This window comes from Rhipicephalus sanguineus, chromosome 7, assembly GCF_013339695.2.
Source record: "Rhipicephalus sanguineus isolate Rsan-2018 chromosome 7, BIME_Rsan_1.4, whole genome shotgun sequence".
Classification (NCBI taxonomy): domain Eukaryota; kingdom Metazoa; phylum Arthropoda; class Arachnida; order Ixodida; family Ixodidae; genus Rhipicephalus; species Rhipicephalus sanguineus.
This window is the reverse complement of record NC_051182.1, coordinates 123,805,306-123,831,520: the sequence shown is the minus strand read 5'-3', so window position 1 is coordinate 123,831,520 and position 26,215 is coordinate 123,805,306. Positions and strand designations below refer to the sequence as shown.

The 26,215-nt window shown below is 43.5% G+C and overlaps 1 protein-coding gene across 1 annotated transcript in view; it reads right to left on the bottom strand.

Annotated features, from left to right (window-relative positions):
* The window catches only part of LOC119398977 (cytochrome P450 9e2), a 47,399-nt gene extending 21,603 nt beyond the window's left edge, over positions 1–25,796 (bottom strand). The window contains exons 1-10 of the mRNA XM_037665791.2: positions 25,700–25,796; positions 24,570–24,622; positions 15,679–15,775; positions 13,842–13,967; positions 11,793–12,030; positions 11,085–11,215; positions 7,205–7,301; positions 5,108–5,171; positions 4,920–5,028; positions 3,506–3,597 (exon numbers count right to left, since the gene is read on the bottom strand). Coding sequence (XP_037521719.2) covers positions 3,506–3,597; positions 4,920–5,028; positions 5,108–5,171; positions 7,205–7,301; positions 11,085–11,215; positions 11,793–12,030; positions 13,842–13,967; positions 15,679–15,729 — 908 coding nt within the window. The 5' untranslated portion in view covers positions 15,730–15,775; positions 24,570–24,622; positions 25,700–25,796. The remainder of the gene's footprint in view (positions 1–3,505; positions 3,598–4,919; positions 5,029–5,107; positions 5,172–7,204; positions 7,302–11,084; positions 11,216–11,792; positions 12,031–13,841; positions 13,968–15,678; positions 15,776–24,569; positions 24,623–25,699) is intronic.
* Between the last annotated feature and the right edge of the window lie 419 nt (positions 25,797–26,215).

The following is a 26,215-nucleotide window of genomic DNA, read 5'->3' as shown; positions in this document are numbered from 1 at the left end:
CGCCCTCCTGGCTTCCCACAATTATTGGCAACATTGCGTCTGTGACGTCTGTATTGGTAAGGCAGCGGAAGTGACGCAGCCGAGGGCACCGCTAACCTCGGCGCTTCGGCCGCTACAGCGAGCGTCTGCTGTGCACAAGGCGACAGACAGCGTTGGTTTGGCCGGCGCTTCGCTGGTCGTCCCGACTGCCACAGTTTTCATACTCCGCGCCGGCGTGACCGGCCTACCTTGCACGACTTCCGGTTCGTTCGTAACAACGTCTACGTCATACGTAGACAGTACACTTGGTTGGGTTTCGGTTTCGGTTTTGCGCTTTTTTGCTTATTTAAAATTATTCTCCAATTTGCCGAGTATTCCTCCTATCGGGCCCGTAACAGGAGCGTCTCAGGAACATAAAAGCACCATTACTTTGACATGGCCAAAAAATCGCCGGAGTTGGCCTTTAACTCAAAGCCATAAAATACAGCATAGAAGTACTCGCTTACTGCTTCGCATGAAACCGATTCCCACAACGCGTCGGATCTGCCGATTTTCTTTTTTAGTTTGGTCTGTGCCATATGACACTTGACACTTAGCCACTGTCCTGTGCCGCGTACTAAAATGCGTGCGGCGTCTTTCGCACACATGCTGATGCCACTGTAAAGTCATTATCGAAGTTCCTCTTGTGTGGTGCTTCGTTGCGAAGTCTGAAGAATGCAAGAATGGCGGGTTGCTTTCCCTGTCGTGGCTTTCACACTTCGGCGATTTGAAGGATCTCGTGAATGTAAGTTTGCATTACATGCAGTGACATTGACTTATATGCAAATAAGATTCTAACAGCTATAGCACCAACGCTACCGATGCTGGATTTAACAGAACAAGCATTCACCTAACAGACGCTATCTTGGCGTACGTCTGTTTTAGATGTGAAGCATCTTATAGCGGAGTTCAATCCGATGGTGGTGGTGGTGTGCGGCGTGATCACCCTTACTGCGCATGTGCGAACCCTCTCCACTTCACCTCTCCCTCCCCTCCCCTTCCCCTCTCCACTTCTCCTCTCTTCTTCTCCCCCTCTGAAACGCGGGCTCTACATGCCGAAACACTGCCTCGCATCGCCTCATGGTCCCCTTTAGCGACAGATGGTGCGATTCTTTTTCGTTTATTCAGAGAGTTTTTAAAATCATAAATTGATTGTTAGCAGAAGTTATTTCTTAGCTTGTCCTTTTTTTTATTCCGTAGATTACCTATGTCTCTACATTGTTTTTTTTTTCTGCCGGTCTGCTTACTGCAATATGCCTTTAACGTGCTGCCAATGTAAGCTCTCTGCTTTAATCCTAGTTTTAACTGTCTGCGTCATTTCTGCTGCTGTTCTTCTTCTAGTGGAATCTAAGTTTATATACTTATATTCGACTTGAATTTACTGTTATGTAAAGGTGATGTTGAGAACAAATATATAATAATCCGGGCGCGCCTGGAGCATACAGTAACGATAATTCTGCTTACTGCTGAGTAAATTAGCAAATTTGAGTTTGCATTATAATAACATAAATTGTTAGGCGCCATCTTAAATACGTTGGCAAAGATATTCGAGAAACACTGTTATACCACATGCTCCGTTTTTCTGATGAGCGTCCCAAAGAGTCGTTTTACGCCATTTTCCATAGGCAGTGAATTTAATTGTCGTAGATATTCGGGGTTACCCGCAGCGGTGGTCCAGTGCTTATGGCGCTTGACTGCTGGCCCGAAGGTCGCGGTAGCCGGATTCCAATGGAGGGAAAATGGTAGAGGCCCGTGTGCTTATGTGTAGGTTTTAGAACCCCAAGTGCTCAAAATTTCCGGAGCCCTCCATAGAGCGTCTTTCATAATCATATCGTGGTTTTTTGACGTAAAACGCAACAATTATTATGAGCTCTTAGGGGTGCCTCCTATATCGTGCTTTTATACTTATTCGCTGTGTTTGATACGGAACCGCTTTTCTATTTTACTTACATATATATGTTTTCGTTGTTTAGGCTTCCCTGAATCCTTTTACTGTTGCTAATCACCAGGTAATCAGATCTATAAGTGCCAATAACGTGAATAGCGCTTTGCGCAACCGTACAATACGTCTGAAACGTTTCTGGGCTGCACATGTTCTTGGTGACGTACACCTGTCCGGTGATCCGCTATTGCGAAAACCGTAACATATTTACCTGCAAGGTAGAACTCCACAGTTGTATTTGCACCATCGTGCGGAGGCTTCTTATAGAAGTTCATATGGTTACTTGGCAACCTGCTTGCTGGTCAGCAAGCAGAGCAGTGACTAGCTCCCATCAGTTACAAAAGCTACATGCAAGATCCGCTATCAGCGAAGTGTATAAAGAGCTGTCATGTTAAGCAGCTAAAACAGCACCACTGAGTTGTTTCGGAATGAAACAGATATACCTTGAACATGAACTATAAAACTTTTGATATACTAACAAAGTTTTCATTCAAATGAAATACAATTGGTCGCAGTTAATAAATTTTCAAGCGAACATTTATGTGCATAGGCGTTTAATGCTGCGTTATATAGATATATATTAACAAATTTGAGAATGTATCTAAGTATCTTAAGATACAATTGGAATGTATCGTATCGGATACAATTAACGTTGCAGTATCTTGTATCTGTATCTCAAATACTTCTTGCCTGAGTATCTTGTATCGTATCGCGTTACAATTCCAAAGTATCTTTGCCCAGCCCTGTCTGAATGACTCGTGTGTCTGCGTTTGTGTGTGTGTGTGTGTGCGTGCGTGCGCGCGCGCGCGCGCGCGTGTGTGTGTGTGTGTGTGTGTGTGTGTGTGTGTGTGTGTGTGTGTGTGTGTGTGTGTGTGTGTGTGTGTGTGTGTGTGTGTGTGTGTGTGTGTGTGTGTGTGTGTGTGTGTGTAAGCCGAGACCGAGAGTAGCAAGCCATGTAATAAGCCACACTAACATCTCGGGGGGTAAATATTGGTCTTTGAAAAACAAACAAGCCTTATACTCTTACAATTTTCGTTAACTGCATTCGTGTTGTAAATGAAGACGAGACAGACACAGAATAATAGCAGTTATATGTCACGCATAATCTTAGCGTACCCGCTCTAACACCGCGACAGGTCCTGCCGCCACCAAATCCGACTTACAAAAATGTAGTAGTTATTGTACTAGCTTATGCAAGACACAAGCCACTTTTATATCGAACGAATGCCCTCCACCGCCTTTATTGTCGGCTTGTAATGCTGTATTTCATAGCATTCATTTTCCACCTCAGGATTTCACATCATTAAAGTGGCGATGTCACTTCAGCCGGGCCTGGCGTCAGATACTGTCCTTAATGCGATGCGTTTGCCCGATGTAGGACGCAGTAACTATAGGCACACTTGTGGAAACAAATGTGACTCTATACGTGTGGCAGACTGTTCTTAATAAACCTGCAAACCCCGAAAGGGACAAGTGACCCAAGAGTCCCTGTCCTTCAGACCATGTCCTGTCGTGCCATTTGTTAAGTTAGGCTTCGATACTTACGTGATGATGGGTGGATACATGCGTAGCGTCTCGGACAGTACTTGGTTCGTGTACGTCAGCCCCGTGAGTGTCGGAACGGAGAGTTCGTCGCCCTACAAGAAAAAAAAAAATGAAACGCTTTTCCGCGAGCGTCGCTTTTCCACCTCTGTTACTGGTTTTTAATAAGTTTTGCATCAGGATGTATACTCTGCAGGTGTGATGTGACGTATAACATGCTTATCCGCATATCACTAGTGCCGGCTAATATCTGCCGCGTTCGCGACAGTTCGCTATGACGGTAATTGAAATGAATTATTTCAAAACAAATGTGGTTATAACGCATTTCCTTCGCCCTTACCGCTCCGTCGTCACTCCATGGCTCATTTACTGCCATGACATCATGGTTGTAATCGTCGTCAAAATTTATCTTGTTATCATACCTGGAGCTTCCTGCTGGTGGAAATCACTATACACTTTCACAAGGGTGTCAGAATTTTCAGTAATGCCCGGCCATGCGTGAATAGAATTCAATTCATTGGGTTGCGCCTGGCACATATGAAGTTTAAGGATAGGTTGTACCGCAGTCGAATGTCAATATTATGTACTTTGCAAGAAGAGCGATCTTCTCCAGATTGCTTCCGCACCACAACGGCAGAAAACACTCACAGGGGCTCTTCTGTATTCCCTTAAAAGACGACTCCAAGTCGAAAGCAATCAGCTGTGGCTATTTCATAATCATCATAATCGTCATCAGCAGCATCGGAGTTTGAGAGGTCGCGTGGGCAGAGAACACCTTCTTGACGCTTTGGATGATGACGACGACGACAGTGATGATGACGATGTTGATTATGAGTTATAGCTCAGCCCTTTATCATCGGTACGCAGTTTTCAATCACCTACTCGAAACGCTATTGACACGGTGTGATGCCCGATGCGATTCTACTCATTTTCCACGCAATATTACGCCTGTTAGCGCGACTCCTTGCCCGACGTGACGAATGTATAGGGTGTTTTATTCAAAGCGATTTCAAGCAGTGTCGGGCTGGGCTCTGTCGTAGTATAGCCGACTGCCACGCAGAATGCCTTGTTTCGACTATGGCTCAAATCCTGATTGTCATCTGATTTTCAGGAAGTGACGTGAGCTTTTGTACCGCGTGCCGCGTCTTTTAAGGCCTTAAGGCTTTCGCCTTAATAAAAGATCTATACACTCTTAATCAGGTCGCGGTTAGATGCTAGCGATGTTCAGGAAACTAGACGAAAAATGTCCAGTTTCCTGGCTATATCAAGCCCTCTAAACGGGACCTGATTAAGAGTGTACAATGAAGCTTCATCTTAAAGCATTCCAGGCTTCACACGTTCGTCACTTTGCTTCGTTGGCAAGAAGCAATAGTTGTGGTTTTTCCAGATTTTTAAAGTACGGAAATTGCGTGCCTACCTCTTTCTTGAAAGCTTCGAGTACTTCGCTTCTCATTCTCTCCTGGATGTCGGGGTGTTTGCCCATCAGGTAAAACCAGTACGTCAATGCCAGCCTCGCGGTGTCGTAGCTGCGCGCAGTGACGAAAGAATAAAGAAGGAACCATTTATTTACCTCCTATTCAAATTTTCTCTGCATTCAGAACTCACCCGCCGAGGAAAACGTCCATACAGTTGGTGCTGAGCTCGTACAGTTTTTCCTGGGACAATGGTACTAACAGGCAGATCCACAGAAAGCAAATGGCCACAAAAAAAAAAGGCACAGTCAAACGACCACATATGAACACGATAAGATAAGCTTGCTGTCAACACTAACAATAATTAGGTTTTCCAAATCGAGATACATGTTTTAGGTTACGCGGCGCACAACGCAGTGTAACATGCACATTTACTGCCATAAACAATGCCACAGGCAACGCAGGGATGACCACCAAGATGCCACAATAGGCAAACAAAGGTACAAAGCACGAACGCGTTCGTAAAGGTGGATTTTAAAGTTAAACGGCACATTTCGCGAATCATTACATATCAATGAAGGATAGTCAGTACGTTCTATATATATATATATATATATATATATATATATATATATATATATATATATATATATATATATATATATATATATATATATATATATATATATATAAAGTTTATATATTAAATAAAATATAAACAAACCATTAATGTTCATTACGTCATATATGCGCATCACGGGTAATCAACATGTAAATATTAACTGGGTGTTCCCTTTCATATTGTGCGTGACTGTACTTGATGTCCCCCTCAAGTGTATGCATGATATAACGTGCATGATATAAAGCCTTTATGCATGATATAACGCCTTTTTGAAAAGAACGGGGACGCTTCGGAAAAGATTCGTCTGACAGCCTACGAAAACCGTCACTGAAAGGATGTTCACCGTAGCACTTCGGTAAATTTTCTGGCGTTCAAAACTTTCTTCACAAAAAACTCATTCACTAAAACATTGATTTGCTCATGATCAGAGACAGGGTTAACGTAAAGGATTTTCCTGTTTTCGCATCCTTATTAAACGAGGACCGTTGGGCAACGAATGTTTCCATTATTAACGATTGTTAGGTTTTACATCCCACAACCACATTATGATTATTAGGGACGCCGTAGTGGAGGGCTGCGGAAGTTTCGACCACCAGGGGTTTTTTGTCGTGCACCTAAATCTAAGTACACGGACCTCAATCATTTTCGCCTCCACCGAAAATTAATCCGCCGCGGCCGGGATGCGATCCTGAGACCTTCTGGTCAGCAGTCGAGAACTATAACCACTAGACCATCGCTTCGGGTAATGTTTCCATCATTCATTTCTTAAAAGGATCAAGTAAAATTTTTCATACCGTCAGGGCGATTTCTCTTGCAGCTGCCTGCGAAAATAATTTGTGCTGAGATTGATACGGGGAAATTTTAGGTCCTGTACAGGGAGTGCTGCACTGGTAGATGACTTTAGCGACAACAAAAATAGTTTGAGGAAACAGGGCTAGTTTGTGTGACTGAGTATAGAGGCAGTAATAAACTCTACATTGGAAATAATCAGATCGCATATTTCCCTCTAGAGTGTACTGAATGGGAAACTAAATATGAAGTCCATCTTTGCATGTATTCGTATTCCTCGTTGTATATTTTTCATATTATTGTGTCTAAGTCGGTATATACGATCTATTTGCACTGTCGCATGAAATACGCTTAATTTTATTTGTATTTATGCATGTTCTCAGTCAGGGTTTCAGTGCAGCTACAGTGGTTCCTTGGGCAAGTTGGCACGCTTTTCTCTGTGCCCTTCTTTTTCCGGTGTTCTCTCGTTTGGGACGTTTTGTTTTCAAGATTTAGCGTACACCTATCAGTGTGCCTCACTAGGCCACAAAAATAAAAAATAAAGAAATAGCACAAGTTTTGACGTACTCCTAATGTGGAACGCATGCGCTCCGGCTTGCGGGGGTCAAATAAAAAAAAGGAGGGGGGGAGGGAGAGGTCGTAGTTACGTCTTGTACTAGACGATTGAAAAGAGCGCTAAATAACGGAGGACAAGACGGAGGCCACAGGAAAGGGGCATCGACTGCCCTGCGAATATGTGCCTGTCGGCTATGCACCTGTCCTATTGTATCTTTCGTCTTGTCCCATGTTATTTCTCGCTCTTTTTAGTCATCGTGAATTACCAACTCGCCCAACAGCCTATGCATCTTGTATCTGTTGCGTGAAGTATTAAAGTCTTACCGCCATTTGTCTGAGGGACTTCGTTCTTTTTCGTCTCCGAGTTGCTCTTGCCAAGCGCGTCGTCCAGTAGTAGTTGCGCCATGTCGGGCACGTCCACCTATGGGTTTGAAAAAAAAAAAACAAAAAACAAAACGAGACGATTAAGTATAATCGAAAGTTTGGAATGCAAGAAAATAGTCTGAATGAGTGTGACCCTGAAAGGGCATCTGGTAAAGAAAGGTGCGAGAAGTCATGGGCATTTCAACCTTGTATATAAACTACGCGAACAATTTACAATTAAAGAAACGTACAATGGGTACCTTCCCTGCATCAGAAACGCAACTCTGCGTATAATAATAATAATAATAATAATAATAATAATAATAATAATAATAATAATAATAATAATAATAATAATAATAATAATAATAATAATAATAATAATAATATTATTATTATTATTAGTAGTAGTAGTAGTAGTAGTAGTAGTAGTAGTAGTAGTAGTAGTAGTAGTAGTAGTAGTAGCACTAGTAGTAGTAGTAGTAGTAGTAGTAGTAGTAATAACGCCATTACACATTGTAAAATGGCTTTGAATACCGTTGAATTTCTTTCTTGGTTCTTCGCCATTTCACTTTTTCAGAGGTGTGTTTGTTACCATCGGCATTTTGCATGTCTTGTCTTGTGGTAATATGCCTTGTCGTTTTGACACTGTTTTATACATCCCCTCTTTTTGTACATCTATTTTCTCTTCGAGATAGCCATTAATAATTTTTTTTACTTAGTGCGTGCAACAGCATTAAGATCGCTGAGCCTTTCCTGGGTGTGTTAAACAAACGGTCGATCGGTTACGTCATTATTAAGATTGTAGTGCGCAGGAATGAATTCCTTCTGATAAATCTCGGAAGAGCTAAGCGCGGAATGCTGCGAAAAGTAGCCTTTTTAACCGCACGATACTTATCACAGGTATATAACAGCTGCATCTTACCGGTACTTACCTACGGAGCAGAAACCTGGAGACTTACAAAGAGGGTTCAGCTTAAATTGAGGACGACGCAGCGAGCGATGGAAAGGAAAATGATAGGTGTAACCTTAAGAGACAAGAAGAGAGCAGAGTGGGTCAGGGAACAAACGGAGGTTAAGGACATCATAGTTGAAATCAAGAAGAAGAAATGGATATGGGCCGGGCACGTAGCACGTCGGCAGGATAACCGGTGGTCATTAAGGGTAACTGACTGGATTCCAAGAGATGGCAAACGCGTGAGGGGGAGACAGAAAATTATGTGGGTAGAGTAGATTAAGAAATTTGTAGGTATAACGTGGCCGCAGTAAGCACAGGACCGGGTTGATTGGCGGAACATGGGAGAGGCCTTTGCCCTGCAGTGAGCGTAGACAGGCTGATGATGATGATGATGATGATGATGATGATGATGATGATGATGATGATGATTACTTATCACAGCTGGAGGAAAACATTGCCGATCGTAGAACCTTACTCCTAGAGATCACATAATGTTACCGTAAAAAATTTCTCAGATGTCTCAATCATTGCATTGAGATGGAACGAATACAGTTTGGCATCTGTTCCTCTTGTTGGGTTATGACGTCGTATTTCAAACTGAGAGACCGAAAGCGAAAACCGGAAGCGGACGTAAGACTAGAAGGGCCCAATCTTTACTTCTTTGCCTGATTTAGTTTTTATTTGCTCAGTTATACTGCCTTTCTTGCTCCATCATTCGGTCAGAAACAGAACATCGCATATCACATTCCGTTTCAGAGTGTGGGAGGAAGGAGCATTGAAAAAAACTTTGTCTTGAAAACGTAAAACATGAATTGTCAGTAATTAGAGAATATACAGCTTCCTTGTGAACGTTACATCGTTCTCGGTGTACCGGCTTACTGTACACGTGGAGGGCAGTGCTAGCCCTTGTAGCAGCCCTTCGGGACACTTTCTAAAACAAAACCAAGCCCCACGTTTCGCACGGGCCTTCTTGTTCACGGGAAATGAAAGAAAGTAGCACGTGTCAACAGTAATCTTGTTGCTGTCGTTTTACGCAACCGGGTAAGCAGGACGTGGTCGGTCGCTGTAAAAGTATTCTTCTGGTACCTCTGTATAGTTGGAGATTGCGGCCCGCGATGGCGCCACCATCGCAAATGCTCACGTGCTCGTCCGCGGTAACCAGTGTTCCGTTTAGGGCAATAAGCATGCAGACGAACTGTTTAAAACAAGCTAGTTGTTTATAATATTATGAGGAAGGAGAAAGAGAGGGAGAGAGCACAAAGTTAAGGAAGCTTCGCACAAAGGGTGCCAAGCCTGAAGGAAGTGCGGAGTTGGGCAGTCTTCTTTGTTTTTCTTTTTTTCTCTCTCTTTATTTTAATTTATTTCTTCCTCTCTCAAAATTTATGTTTCTCTTTCTTGCTCCTTCTATTTTTCTTCCCATATTTTTCCTTTGTTCTTCCCACTTTCTACTTCTCACTTCGTTCCTTTTTTTTCTTTTTTTTTTATACGTGGTTTAGCCTGTTTTACGCCAAGCGACGACAGCATACGACAGCCCGGGCATCTAAAGTGCTCCGTACTTATCATCGTCAAGGCGCTCGAATAACAAGAGGAAGAAGACTTCTTGGCGGGAGCGCGCGCTCACTAGATGATATCATCAAGGCTCTCGACGAGCAAGAGGAAGATGACTTCTCCTTGGCGCAAGCGCGCGCTTAATACGCTACAGATGGCTACGCATTACGCCAAGCTACGGCAGCATACGACAGCATACGACAGGCAGGCTACGACAGCATACGACAGCAGCATACGACATAAAGTGCCCCGCAATTAAAAGGGGAACAGTAGGAAGGTCTACTAGACGAGGGTCCAATTTCCTGGTAGTAAGTAAACAGCGCGACTTCTTCAGACAGTTACAAAACCAGAGGGAACGACACGGACAGGCGCTTGTCAGTGTCGTTCCCTTTGGTTTTGTCTCCGTCTGCAGGAGTCGCGATGTTTACTTACTGCTACGCATATTCAACTAGCCTAAGCTTGAGATTACTAAGTTACATTTCCGATTTACTGTCTAAGACTTGAGGTAATGTAAGTTGAAGAGGCTGTAGCTTATCGGTAAACACGTTACCGTTCGCGAGGAGATTAAGTTGCCTTAAGAGTAGTACGGCGGTAACAACGCTACTGATGAGGTAACAACGCTAAGGTAGATGAGATTGAGAAGTTTGCGGGGACAATGTGGCCGCAACAAGCACAGGACCGGATTGATTGGTGAAATATAGGAGAGGCCTTCGCCCTGCAGCGGGCGCATTCACGCTGATAGTGATGATGGTGAACAACGCTTCATGGTAGCGACAACTTGCGAAACCGAGTTTCACAAAAATCCACAATACTGCAGAGGCCTTTCTTATTGATCTTAATTGCATGATTAAGAGTATGTAGAGACAGAATCGTTAGCACGCAGTCTCTTAACAATTTTTCCTGCTTTATATGATTCACACTATGCGAAGGTATTTCAAGCAAGCTGTAGTTGAACGAACCGTCGCTAGATGTCGCTACCATTGTTTCCTATCGTCGTCGGTGGCTCCCGGAGAGCCTTTTCTCCGTATACGGGAAGGACTTTAGAAAGAATCCAAAACTCTCCAACGCGCGTGAGCGACTCAACGACGAGGAGTCGTGGAGTGGTGCGTTACGCAGTCCCGACCTGGGGCCACAACTCTTGGCTGTCCGAAGGGCCCCGGCCGTAGCGGAGGAGCTACATATTCCCGTGCCGACCTGGGTGGAGCCGCCGACCGGGTGAAGAGATGGAGCCTCTTCGCTTCCACCCCTGATCCCGATCCCTTTGGTCTTTTTCAATAAAGTTTCTCGCTCGCTCGCTCTCTCCTTTCTGTTGACACCTTAGTGATGGCTTCTTACCTGAGGATTTTGATGACGGTATTTGATGATCTCGGCCGCGTACTTGGTCATTTCAACTAGTGGATTCGTAAAGAAGTAGCCGAAGAGCTTGTGAAGCATCTTGAAGACCCGCGGCCAGTGGTAGAGGTTCACTAAAAACAACAGCCGTACAGGCAAAGCAATGGGTTATTTATTGAAGAGTAGATAATATATGATCCCTACGTGGTGAAGGTATACACTACACAAAACGTAAGAAAAATATAGGTATCAAGGGCGTGACATCATCGCAGTGTAACCTCTCACACTATGTGTTCTTAATGAACTAAGGCGTAACAATAAAACGTAATGATATATAAATTAACAATATAAACAGAAAGCCTATATTTGCAGTATCGCAAAAAAAATAAAAAGGAATGGGGTAGTGCACTGAACAACCTATTTACCACGCTCGCCTAGCATTAATGATAGCTACTGCAATTAATAATTTCATGACTGAGATTAGAACTGAGACTAGCTGCAATTTTAACGCGATACTTATGTCTAGCTCAAAAAAAATATTATGCCTTAAGGGCGAGACTACGTCGCAAATAAAAAAAAAATGTGATTTTCAAGTGAGAGCACATACTAGGTTTCAGTGCTTCGCATGTGCAGTCATAACTGCGAGGATACGGAGTGTACAACGAAAGGCGTGTGGCGAATATTCAGTTCTGAACGCGAGTTTTTACTCACGGGCTAAGCTGTACATGAAGCCGCTCATGATACCGGGGAAGCACCGCAGCGCCTTCTGGAAGAGCGGATTATCCGGACTGCGCTGAACCTGGGTGTCCAGATTGAACCCGCTCTTGCTGATGACGTCGAAGGTGAACCGCTCGCAGCGGCTCCCGATGTCCACTTCGACGCCGCTGTCGGCACCCTCGCCCAGAATGTTTAAGAACTCGCGCTGCGCATCTAGCAGAGCGGGCATCACCTGCAATCGAAATGAATGGAATTCAATTCGCGAGCAATGCACATGCGAAAAACATAAGGGAAGTGGGCCAGTTTTGTAGTGTTGCGTTGTGACTCATAACTTACGGTGCGTTACCCAGAAAGAAGTATTTCTAAACATGGGAAAAAAATGAAAGCTTGGCCATAAGTAGCTCAAGTCTTGCCAAATACTAGGTGGCAACAATTAAAGAACGACATGGACAAAACATACAGGAATGCAGAGGTAAAAAAAATAATGAAGATATAAAACAGTATCTACTGTTAGCGTCACGCAAGCATCGATGAAGCAACATTGGCAGAACATGAAAAAAATGAGAAGAAAGAGTTATTTCGACTAAAATCCACAAATATCTACATGTAGCGTATATTTATGAAATAAAGAAATGCATTCATGGCCATCCGCGGTGCGAGGTGAAATATTCTTCGTGGGTCATATGGAAAGGAAAGCAAGAAATAAAGAGGGTGGGGGTGCTCTATGACGAGCAAATTCACGCGGATGCTAGAAAAAAAGATTGTGGTTCGGAGCGTCCCTCTGTAGCGATTGGTTGTTATAAGGTGCGTTCATACTAGTGGCCGCATGATGCATGCAGATGCAGTGCCTTTTATGTAGCGTTTCGGGTGGCTGAATGTGTGGGGCTGAAGGCTCAGACACAGCAGCACGTAAGAATTAGCCGGTATTTGGTGCTGAAGACTCAAAGACAGCAGCGCGTAAACATAAGCCGGTATTGGGGGCTGAAGACTCAAAGACAGCAACAAGTGCACATTAGCCGATATGAGATGTTGAAGATTGAGAGAGCTCAGCACGTACACATTAGCCCGTATGAATTGTTGAAGACTCAGAGAGAGCAGCACGTACATAATAATCAGCAGAGAGCACGTCATAATATACAGTAACTTTCACGCCTCGTCTTAAAAGAGGGGATGTAGACGTTCGGGATTTGATAGATGATAACCTAGTGGTAGTACCAGCTTATGGAGTTCCAGAATATTCATAAGCATTCGGAACTTTCTTTTGTGAACTTGGGTATATTGCATTAGAGAGGACCAAGACGACGCTGATTTTTTGTTTGTTAGCAGGGACAGCAGTGATTAGCTTTAGCGCTGCACATACTTAACAAAGTAGGAAAGTGTGGCACAATGGCATTTGCTTCACTAATGGTGACAACGTGGTTCACCATTTATTTGCTAGAATTAGCAGCTGTATATTCAGTGTGATATGGGGACGCGTAAATAGATGCTGTGCAAAAAACACTACTCGTTTTGGAAATTCGTCCTAAAGGTTTTATGTTGTTGCCTCTGTTCTTTTAACCTCCAACCCGGTGAACGGATTCTGTAAATGTATTAAACAATCAGCTAGCTACAGATGGAAAACTGTTTTCACTCCAAAATAAATGGGTTGTCATATTTTGGGTCAGCGGAGGGTAATATGAAATCATCATTACAACTTATTTAGATGCCAGCTGATCAAGAAAATATTCATTTTATCACTTTAAATGGTCGCACCAATGCGCAACAACAAGTGGCTTGGCCCAGTCAGCACCGTTTGTCACGATGTATTTATCAGCTGACTCTAGCAAGAGAGAGAAAAAAAGAGAGAGAGGTTATATGGGAATGGAAGGATAACTATGCTAAGCATACTTTGCTACTGTGCAATAGGAAATGTGGAAAGGAACTGAAATATAAGGAGAGAAGTGTGCGATCTGAACTGACACATTCACACAAAGCGGCGTTCACTTGTTCACTTTGTCAAAAACTGTGATGTATGCTTACCTGAAAGACATTAGAAACACTCACCACTTTCAGTTTTGCTGGCGTGAAGAACTGCTGCATGCAGGTTCTCATCGTCTTCCAGTGGCGGCCCTCAACGAGCACGAGGTTCCGTTCCAGAATCGGTTCCAACTCATGGATTCGCAGGAGGTGCTGGAAGAAAAAGAGGGAAAGGAGACGCGGAAAAGAGATGAGCTGGACGTCGTGTACACGAGTACCCCATACGTCAGTCCGGAGTTTTGGTCGAAGCCAGCAAAGAAATAAAGTCAGAAACTATTTTCACGCTTATGAACAGAAGTGTACAGACACACCAACTCAAATTGTTCTTTATATACAGTACGCCTGAGCAACTACAGGATAATTGCAATGATAGTGAATGAATGCAGCATTGCTGTTAGAACAGTGGCTAGCAAACAATGGCGAACACTTATCGTTTTATTCAGCCAATTATAGCCAACACGCACAATGACTCAGCAAACATTGGCCAACACTTACGATTAGTCAGGCAGTATTGTCCAAAGCTTACGATTAGTCAGGCAACATTGGCCAACGGTTACAATTAGTCAGCCAATATTGGACAAGACGTACAATTACTCAGAAAACATTGGACAATACTTACGATTAGGCAGCCAATATTGGCCAACAGTTACGATGAGGCAGCGTATAATGCCCAACACTTACCATGCCAACATTGGGAAACACATACAATTATTCAACCAACATTCGCAACACTTAGGGCTAGTCAGCTAATACTGGCCAATACTTAGAATTAGGCCGCCAATATTGGCCAACACTTATTAGTCAGCCAACATTTACCAACAGTCACCACTCCTCATGCAACATTTGCCAATAGCATGCCAACATTAGCCAACATTAGCAAACGTGTAGTCATTTCTGGCCAACAATAGCCAACGATAACCAATATAAGCCGTGCTACGAATTATTCAGCCAACACTCGCCACTACTACCCCAGTCATCATTATCGATTAATGATACATGGTTATGTAACATAGAAATGTATGCAAGGAATACCTGGGGCAGTATCGGATCAAGGCATTCTTGGTGGCGGTCGAGTATCTAGCCAGAGCTACACCATATTTCGCTTTCTTTCTTGGCATTGATTCGAAAGAGGAATGGCAGTTGCATGAATGTTTAACACCCTGACAGAACTACTTATATGTCTCTTCTAGTTTGTGGCAGTAGATTCCCGTTTAAACTGTGACTGTGCTGCGTGTTCCGGGCACGCCTTGATCTTTTTTTCGACATGACGCAATGTGAAGGCACGGCGCAGTTTGTTCTCCAGCAGGAGTGGCCTTGTTTTTTTTTACAGAATTGCGAGACGACAATTGTGTGTAACATGTAGCAGTTCTGAAAAAAAAAATATTTCTGTAGCACGTTACAATCTAACAATTGAAGGCGCAAGCCTGTTTCCCACTTCGCAATACGTTAAGTTATGCAGTCGGGGAAGAGACTTCTTGCAAGGCATAATTTGCTGCAGTGTGAGTGGTATGCTATAAATTCCCTTGAAGGTCACTTTATTGTACCCCCCCCCCCCCCCCGCCGCTTCTAAATCTTTCTCTACCTGACATGGCGTTGCACTTACTCCAAGTAGGCCCACTTTTGACGACGCGACGACGCCAACTGATGGCGTCACATGATGGCATGATTACGTCACGAAATATGAAGATATATGGCCTCATAATGACAACCAAAACATAACGCTATGAGGGCGGTACATGTTGGCGTAGGTCACGTGGGATTTTGTACCACTTCATTACCCAGCTTTTGCTCGAGAGGCCTCCCAACGAGAAACCTGACGCTCTCGCCTTAAAAAATCAAAACACGTTTGCAGAGTTCACCTTACCCCTCTGCTGTGGAAGTTGTTGAATTCTTTGGCGAATATCTCGCTTATCATCTCCGGGTCCTTCACGACTACGAAGGGGACGTCGCCCAAGTAGAAACTGCAGAAATGTTGACATAGTGTCAGTGAGAAAAAGCTGTGGTTTTTTTAGTTATTAAAATAAAAATGCATGAAGGATTTGTTGCCAATTCTTGGCAACAATTACCCCTTTTCAATTAGCTACTAGCATCAAATTAAATAAAATTAAGAAAGAAAATAAAGTCAGCCTTCAGTTAGGTGAGTCCAAATCAAACACAGCCCGCTATTGATTGGCACACGCAAGAGCGATGCACACTTTTGATGTAGTTTACTCAGTACTCATCACAAATATCAACGCATTCAAAAAAGCACCTAAAAAGCGAATATAAGCTCTGTTTACTGAATTTAAGGAGGAAGTTTTCATTTGCGAATTATTAGGTCCATGGCAATTATAGATAAATAAAAAAGCAATGAAAGTGTTTCATTCATATAAGGGAAATGATTGCCCCACGTCGTCCAGTCACCGCTCTTGTTATTTCCCCAATCTTTTGCACAGTTCATTCACTTGCCATCATCGCTATAGGATATGCCTAGCTGCTTTTGATCAGTCTATTTTCCTTTTTGAGCGTCGTGTGGGTTCTTTCTAGTAATTATCTCCAGAGGGAAAAATACAAGAAAGTGGTTTAGAGGCACCGCTGACTCTCCTTCGATTTTGTGCGGAGACGCGCTATTTTTCTTGTCCGAGCTATACACCACCGCCAACTTTGCCTGAGGCTCTCTGTGTGTGCGTTTAGTCTGCGGATAAACGCCATTATTTCTTATTTATTCGGCTCATTTCGTGCCTCGTTAAAGCACAGCACGGGCTGTCGGCTTAGTGCTTCGAACGGCGTCCTTATTAGATTTAGGCGGATGACCCCCAGCTTTTCCTCGGGAACGTCTTGTCCGTTATCTTAGGAAACTTAGCGTTGCCGGCGTCCAATGACGCGACTGCCTCCTAACAAGATAACGTGGGCCGGGAGGTGTGGGGAAGGGGCGTGCGGTGGCACTCGCATAAAATCAGGCCTGCCCGGCTGTCGAACGTTTTTCTTTCTCGAAAAGTCACTTTTTCATTAACGCACTTTCCAATTTTATCGTGATTCATTTGAGAAGTTAGCCGGGGAGTCATTACCGGGCCTGTCAGCTGAGCGTAATGATTTTGGAAGCTGTCGGGTGAAAAAGACAAGTGAAAAACAGTTCATGCGCGAAAGCCTTAAAGCCATCGAACTTAGAATCCCCGTTAAGGATTTACTCAGTACTCTCCAGTAATTAGGGTGGAAAGACGCTGGTGCATTCGTTGCGAACGAATAGGGAGTAATATTTGCATGTGCATTTATTACGCATGCAAATATGAGCTAATGAGAGTGGATAGGGCCAATGAACGCGGTGCCAAATTCGGCGTCTGGAGTTTCATGCAATGGAAACACTGTCACCCACATGTACAGGCGGCGTCAAAAATGTTAAGAGACCACTAGGTCTCACAAAATATTTAATTTCTCAGCAATTTGTGACAGTACCATGTCCTACTGAACAGTAAATGTTGTCAGCGGGTTTTAGAAGAGGCTGGAAATATAAATTCAAGGCTGCCTGTCGAAGCAGGTGGAATATTTCGCTTTTTCTTCTGTCCCGTGGTCCTTGAACTATTTACGCTCTCTGTACACTATAGTCGCGTGATGCAGTGAAGACGATTTTATTATTTGATTCGAGAACGCCGCCGTATACGACTTTTTGCGTCAATGCTTTCTGGGTTTTTGTTTTTCGCATTGTCAAATTGCAAAGCCGTGGAACGCCGTTCGCAAGTTTACTGTCGTTTTTATGCTTAAGAGCCACCTGTATTAATTTGCAACACGGCTTGAGCTTGGAGCTGCGGCACCTTCTAGGCCCTTGGCGAGACAGTGGTTGTGCGAAACGCAACACAATAGCGCTGTTGGTGTTTTAGATGCGAAGGCATCTTATGCTCGGGGCAGTATTCGTTCTGCGGCGTCCGCTCCATACTGCGCATGCGCCAGCTCTCCCCCTCTCCTCGCGTGAGCGCGAGGAGGTGGGATGAGGTGAGGTGGTGGATGTGGCGTGAGCGCTGCCTCCGCTTCGTTTCTCCTCTCCCGTTTCTCTCTCTCCGCCACAGCTGTGCGCTCGTATATAATGCGGCGTGCGCTCGCTCCCGTTGCACTCTCCTTCGCGATGGCGCTATGGACGCTCGCGAAGCTGAATGTAAACGGCAACGCCGGCAAAGCGAATCTCGAAGCTGCGAAAGCGCGCGTTCGCTGTGCTTCCGTCATTCTCCCTCTGTGCAACGGTGTGTGAAACGCCTTGAACAACGTCAGCGTCGGCGCTAGTTGCAGCGGCAGCGCCATCGCCGCGGAGCAGAGGAAGGCTCGGGAAGCTGAACGTAAACGTCAGCGTCGGCAAGCGGTAATTCAAACGCCTCAACAACCACCGTCTCAGAAGTCATAAAAGAGAAACGGAAACTCAATGCGCGCCCTTCGCAATGCTTTCGCATCCCACCATGGTTGCCCGTAGGGTGAGATGATGTGTAATTGTTTTGAGGGACACTCCACTCAGCGAAAGTTTCTGAATTACTCTTTTGTGTATATATGTGTGTTTGTGACTGTACTATCGCGCTCAGTATGAGCTACATCACGTGAGCGCGTGGCCGAGCGCTCTGCAAGGTTGTAGCGTGGCGCCGATCGCGGCATATTTTCGAGTTATCGGGAGCGAGTTTGGCTGCTCGTGCGAGCGCGCATCACCCCCACTTGCTTGCTTTCATCCTCGAAGTTATCATTTTCGAAGCTGATATCACCGCAGGCCTAAATGAGGGCGAAGGTGAAAGGAAGTGGAGGCGATGTGCGCTCGCAGGGACAGCCAAACTCTCTCCCGATAACTCAAAAACATGTCATGATAGGCGCCACTGTACAACCTTGCAGAGCGCTCGGCCACGCGCTCGCGTGATGTAGCTCATACTGAGCGCGATAGTACGTGCTATTTGTTTGTATATGTGATCGTTGTGTATATCAGTCATCACCCGACACCTGGAGTGGCAAGGCAGGCGATAAACCAGGATAACATCTCCGGGAATTTCATGAAAGTTTATTACGTCTCTCTTGTTCCTGCGCAGGTTTTGGGACCGGTGCCCACCGGTGGGGAGTTGCGTTTTCGACCGCGTTAATTAATTTTCTCTTTACCTCTGTTCAGTTGGTTTGGCTCTAACCTGCTTGATGTGGAGGGGTTTGAGGTATGTATCGCCTGGGCTATTCCGTGTCTCCATGTTGTATGCGCAGTTTTCTTGATGGACGACATATAAATCCAGGTAAGTTGGACAATGTCTGCAGACAGACTAACAAGAAGTGCAGCGAACCATTTTTCATAGATCTCTCTGCCATAGCCCCGTACGGTGTATTTATACGCACACCAGATGGTCAGAATCGTTACAGAAATTTTCACGACACCTTTTATGACCATATGTGCTTGCACACTGTTGAGTACTATGATATTACATTACAGCCGTAAAAATGGAGCCGTCACCATTTGCTCACCGGAACTCCCTTAATCATCCGCAGAGTTGTAGAGTGTATCTTGGCACAATTAGTTCTCTCAAGATAAAACTTTCATTTTAATGTGTAATTCTATCATTATGTGTGTCGAGATTGAGGAAAAAGGTGCTTTAAGAAAGCTCGACTCTTCACACTAATCATGAGGAGTATAATGATACCCACAAAATAAAAAACGTTATTTGTTCTTTCAACATCAGTCGTATATTGTACGAAACAAGTACAATGAATGGGAATTGAAAGCGAAGTTTTTGTACAAGTTGGGAATAGGTAAAGTGATTCCACTTCGTGTACTTCTGGAGGGAAGGCAACGTGCGATGGCGCTGCCTCGATCCGTTGAAACAAGTGGTGGAAACACAAGTATATTTTTAGAATGCCTCATTTTTGATCAATAGTTGGTGGAAATTTTTCGCTCGAGGGACGGACTTCTAGAATATGTTTTCGAGCGGTAATATCTTGTGTTCCGAACTTTGTCTTTTTTCCTTGTTTTGACCCGCAAGGTTGTGTTATTTTTTCTGTGCATCGCAGCGGATTCAAAGTATTTGTCTCTGCATGCACGTACAGTATATCACTTGTTTCACCTTTGCTGAAGTCGTGTGCAAATCTTTGTGTTCATGTACTGTTCGTCTGCATTTTGTTAAACATCTTGTCTCACTGTGTGTTGGGCAACATGGGACATTTTTCATTCTTACTTTTTTTGACGTTCCTCTTGTATGCTAAACGACGAAGGATATACGGCGTTTTCCTAAGACGCCGTCTTATGCTATTTCTTCACGTGATTAAAGAGAAAGAGAGACATAACTTTATTTGTGTCCTTGCTGGAGTCAAGGCAGGCGGGGGCCGGGAGACTAGCCCTGCCAGAGCCCCCCTTCCTCAGGCGGCGACCAGACCAAGAGAAGCAGAAATATCTTAGTGATTCATGTTACAGAAAGTCAGACTTCCAAAGACGGACATATCGCTGCCGTGTCCTTTAAATTTTACGTCTTTGTTTGCAACGCTGCTTTATTTTCTTCAGTAATAAGGAAATCACGCACTTTGCAAAGAACGGAAAATAAGAAAAAGAGCTCCGTGTGGATGAAGGCGGAAAATATGGCGCTTTTATGCTTTTGTACCGGCTGGCTCGTTTCTTCGCAAGTCTCCGTGGAGTAGTTCTGGGGTTTGCGCAAAACGGTAGACGAGAATTGCGACAAAACAACGCCTGTGAATACGTGAAATGCCGGATTTGGCCGAGCGTGTGTACGCATAAAACGTGCTTTCGGAATTGCAAATAATTTTTTTTTTGGCGTACGTTGAGAAAAACCCACAGAATACGCGCTTATGGCGCTTGCTTCACATAAGAAGCGAAAACAAATAAGAAAGCGTTTTATTGCGCAGCAGCATACGGAACGTGTTGACACAATTCATGCCTTCAGGATGAAATTCTGGAAGTGTTTATGCGTCGCCATTCGTTTCGAATGTGCGCTGTGTTGATGCGCAGCTATTTGACTGGTGTATATATTTATATATTCCCTTGTGATAAAACGGCGCAGTGTTTTTTTTTTTCTTTTCAGCATTGGAAGAAGGCTTTTAAGTACTTTATGAAACGAGAGAGAGAGAAGGCAACACACACGAAGGCCGCATAAACGCCGTTCGGCGTATAAGGATTACATTACGTAAGACACATGCGCGCCGCCATATTAGCTGTTAAACAAATGCTTTCTTACTTTTTTTATATCGCGACGTGAAATAACAAGATCAGGAAGCGTCGAATGCACTAACTCAGCCGTTTTCATACGTATCTGTCTACCGCAGCGCTGTTCGTTTAGTCGGTAAGTTCACTGCTGGGCAGTATCGAAGATACATGTATCTTAGATACTATCTTAGATACACTTTGGTTATCTTGTATCTGTGTCGCGATACGTCTCGCAAGACGTGTATCAGTATCTGTATTTTTGACGCATTGAAGAATGTATCGTGTATCTTACGATACAAGATACTGCTATCGCAGCACCACAGGGCGAAACAATAACCGTTGGCTGAACTCCGCTCGCTTCTCAAGCTGGTACTGCTGCCACTGTCAACAAATTAAAACTAAAGGCAGTGGCATATTATTTTATCTTTGCGCCAGAGTTTTTCAGCGATGATAGGCGAAGAGCTCTGAGCGTCTCTATTGGTGGAGCAGGGTCACGTGGTGGCGACTGCGTCGTCAAAAAAGACAAGCGTGCAAATGTCGATGCTTAGCCGACATTTTATTTTCCCGTTTCTCTTTTTTTCAGTTGTGTCAATGCCATGACACTTGGCACTTAGACCTTCCTGTGCCGCGTACTCTAATGTGTCCGCCATTATTCGCAGACATCCTGATGCCGCTGTAGTGTTGTTATCAATGTTTCTCTTGCGTGGTGCTCCGTTATGATGTCTGAATGATGTAAGAATGGGGCGTTGCTTTGCGTATCGCGGCTTTCAGACATCGGAAATTTCAAGGATTTCAAGGATGTAAGTTTGGCTTACATACAGTGAGATTGACTCATATGCAAATAACATTCTAACAGCTACGGCACCGTGCACCGAGACCGATGCTGGATCTAACAGAACAGGCATCCACCTAACCGAAGTCATGGCCTACGTCTCTCCTTGTATTCAAAGAGTCTTTAAAATCATAGTTTGATTGAAAGCACAAGTTATTTCTTAGCTGTCCTTCTCCATCCCGTACATTACTTATGTCTCTATATTGCTTTTTTTTTCGGTCTGCTTACTGCATTATGTTTTAACGTGCTGCCAAGGTAAGCCTTTGCTTTATTCTTAGTATTGGACTGTCTGCGTCATTTCTGCTACTGTTTGCATACTTATATTCCACTAGAATTTACTGTTATGTAAAGGCGATGTTTTGAGAAGAACATATTGTTGAGAACAATATATGTTAAGAAAATATATAATTAGCCGGGCGTACCTAGAGAATCCAGTAACCAATTCTGCTTACTGCTAAGTAAAATTGCCAAATGGAGTTTTCATTATCATAACCTACATTATTAGGAGCCATCTTAAAGTTGTTAGCAAAGGGATTCGAGAAGTCAAATGCTCCGTTTTTCTCATGAGGGTACCGACAAGCCGTTTTGCGCTATTTTCCACAGGCACCGATATTTTCTGTGGTCTTACCTTAAGCGCATTATTGTCATAGCTATTAGGGGTAACCCGCCGCGGTGGTCTAGTGGTTACGGTGCTTTACTGCTGACCCGAAGCTCGCGGAGGCCGCATTTCGATGAATGGAAAGTGCTAGAGACCAGTGGGCTTAAATTTAGATTTTAGAACCCCCAGGTGTTTTCCGGAGCCCTCCATTACAGCGTTTCTCATAATCATATCGCGGTTTTGGGACTCGAGAGCCCCAACAATTATACATAATCATATTATTAGCTCCTATATCTATTACTAGATGTTGGGGTGGTCGCCTGTATCGTGTTTCTATACTTATTCGCTGTGTTTAATACAGAATCGCTTTTATAGTTTACTTAGATATATTTGTTTTCCCTGTTTAAGCTTCACTAAATTCTTTTGTATGCTATTACTAATCACCAGGTAATCGGAATTATAAGTGTCAATAGTGTGAATAGCGGCGGCGTCCTACGGCACTTCGTACAACTATACAATACGTCTGAGAGGTTTCTGGACTCCACATCTTCTTGGTGACGTACACCTGTCATGTGACCCGCTATGGCGGAAACCGTAATACGTTTGCGGGCAAGGTACAACCTCCACAGCGGTATTTGAACGATCGTGCGGAGGCGTCTTACTGACGTTCTTGTAAGTAGATGGCAACCCGCTAGCTGGTCGACAAGCAGAGCAGTGACTTCCACCAATTTCAAAAGCGACAAACTAAAACCGCTATCAGCGATGTGTGTAAAGAGCTATCATGTTAAGCAGCTACTCGTGTCATGTTAAGACGTTGTAAAGAAGCGCCAGTGAGTTGTCTAGGAATGAAACTGATATAGCTGGAGCTAGAAGTACAAAACTTTTGAGATACCAATAGATATTTCATTCAAGCGAAACAATATTGCCCGCAGTTCATAAATTCCGAAGTGAAAATTTTTGTGTATGGGCCTTTAGTGCTACATTATACGGATATATAATAACAAGTTTGCGAATGTATCGAAGTATCTTAAAGGGACACTAAAGGCCAATAACAATTTATGTCACAGTGAAAGCTCAATGTATGGCAACGTCTAAAGCGGCAATATTATCAACAGCAGTGCCCTACTTACCGAGAAATTAAGCTAAATGTATCACACGATGAGCGCCACGACCGGGGCATTTTGGAAATGATCCTGATGTCGTGAGAGAGTCCGACTACAATTAATCACTCGTAATCAAACTAACTGCAATAAAAAAAGAACCTTATGTGCATCGAGAGACGTAATAAATGCTACTTGTTCGTTTCTGTTTCATTCATGGAAAAAAGAACCTCTTTGGTGTTGCCCTGGGGAACGGCGCGCGTGGTTCGAAGGTTCGGTTTTCGCCGAACAGCGCTTCGCCCGGCGCCCTGCTTCGCTCACGCGGTCGCGTCTCAGTGGTAGTTGCGGTATCGCGTACTGCCGCGTGTGTTTTGCGCGCTCGCGAAAGTCGCTCTGACAGAAAGTTCGACAAAATGCCGCATGCATGTGATGTTGCCGGATGCCCGAATGGTGCACGCCGCCAGTGCACGCCGCCGCACAGTAAAGGCGGGCAACGTTGCGTACGGCAACAGTGTTGTGAGAAAGACCGCTTTCAGGTGGGTGGTTGCGCTAACGCGATGCGGACCACTAAAACGTGATTTTATTTCAAAATAAGCACTCTCTTGGCATAAGAGTAGCACTACGAGGTTTTCTGGACCGCTATTTCAACAATCAACGTCGACTTAATATTTGTCTTTAGTGTCCCTTTAAGATACAATTGGAATGTATGGTACCGGATACAATCATTGTTGTAGTATCTTGTATCTGTATATGAAATACTTCTTGCGTATCGTATTGCGACACAATTCTAAAGTATCTTTGCCCAGCCCTGTAATAGTAACGATACAAAAACGCAACGCTGCAGCCAAATAGGGGAAGTCCATCCGTAAAATAATCTACATATATAATTTTCCATGTACAACAATGCCGATAGTTGGCAAGTTGGTACGTGATCGTAGACCAAAAACCATGTACAAAGCCAGTGAATCTGCATAGTTTAGCAGTTCTTGTACAATGCACATTTCGATATACTGAATGAAAATGAGTTTGATATATACTTGAAATCACTTGCCCCTTCGAAAAAGCATCTACATCTGAGGCTCCTACTCACCCGAAAACATCACCGTATTCCTTCAGCCAGCGTCCAAGGCTTTCTATCTGACTCTGAAATGAGAAGAAAAGTTTAGATGAAGCTGTTTGTGTTCACAGTAAACAGCACTAGTGTTCGTACAAAAAAGAAAGAAAGGTATGCAAAATAAACGAAAAATACACAAGAGTACTTTTTATGACACTTTACGGCCCTTTATGATCTGAATTTTCTGTTGTTTTCTAGCCTCTGCTGGTTTACACGAAAACCACGAAACCTGCACACTAAAATTCGTTTACTGCAATCGACACAGAACAATCAAAATTAATCGTGACCATAAGGCGTCTATACATTTGAAGGCTAGATTCCATATAGTTTATCCGTGCCATGTGCCACGCAACGGAAGGTCTCGCCACGAACATTTATCACCCGCAAGCCTTCCATTGTCAGCTGTATCGAAATCATACGCTCGAGGCGGTAATGTTGAATTCAAGGTCTCGTTCAGCGTGCCAAGAAAACTGAGATAGATAGATAGATAGATAGATAGATAGATAGATAGATAGATAGATAGATAGATAGATAGATAGATAGATAGATAGATAGATAGATAGATAGATAGATAGATAGATAGATAGATAGATAGATAGATAGATAGATAGATAGACAGACAGACAGACAGACAGACAGACAGACAGACAGACAGACAGACAGACAGACAGACAGACAGACAGACAGACAGACAGACAGACAGTTAGACAGACATTAGATAGATATAGATAGATAGATAGATAGATAGATAGATAGATAGATAGATAGATAGATAGATAGATAGATAGATATAGATAGATAGATAGATAGATAGATAGATAGATAGATAGATAGATAGATAGATAGATAGATAGATAGATAGATAGATAGATAGATAGATAGATAGATAGATCAGACAAACAAACAAACAAACAGACAGACAGACAGACGGACAGACTTTTTTCTGCCTGATGTTATACAGCAGCGCTCGTTTACTTCGCCACCATATACCTATATTTAAATGTATCTAGTCGTTCTAATGTCACCATTTACGCGGAAGAGTCAAAGCTGTATTTATATATTGTTCTACGACGCGGTTTCGTCGGGAATCCACTGACTTCACTCACCGGTTTCAAGAACTCATCCGTGTTTCCGTTGATCAGACTCCGAAGGGGAGGCGTCGGTACGCCGGTGCCTTCGAAGGCGTCGAAACATTTTTTACGCTCGCTGTAGAAGATATAAATAAATAAATAAATAAATAAATAAATAAATAAATAAATAAATAAATAAACTTCATTTCAAGAATATTTACCAAGAAAATCAATATATATATTTTTTTCTTTTAATATTCACTCTAAATTTCCCGTCTGACATCACATGATGATGAAAGAGAAATAACTGACAGTAAAAAGCCGAAATTCCACGCGCATCAGAAAGGCAGAACCACTAAGGCACTCCAATATCATTAAGCCGAATGACGAATGGAACATGTTACCAGCCGAATTGGTCGACCGCAAGACTGCGGATTCATTCTATGAAGGACTATGCCACCGCAATAATGCCTAAATGGCGCTGCGGGTAATGTTCCAAATAAAAAAAAAAGTGTTCCCAGGTTACTTTAATCTAAAAACATTTTCACATAG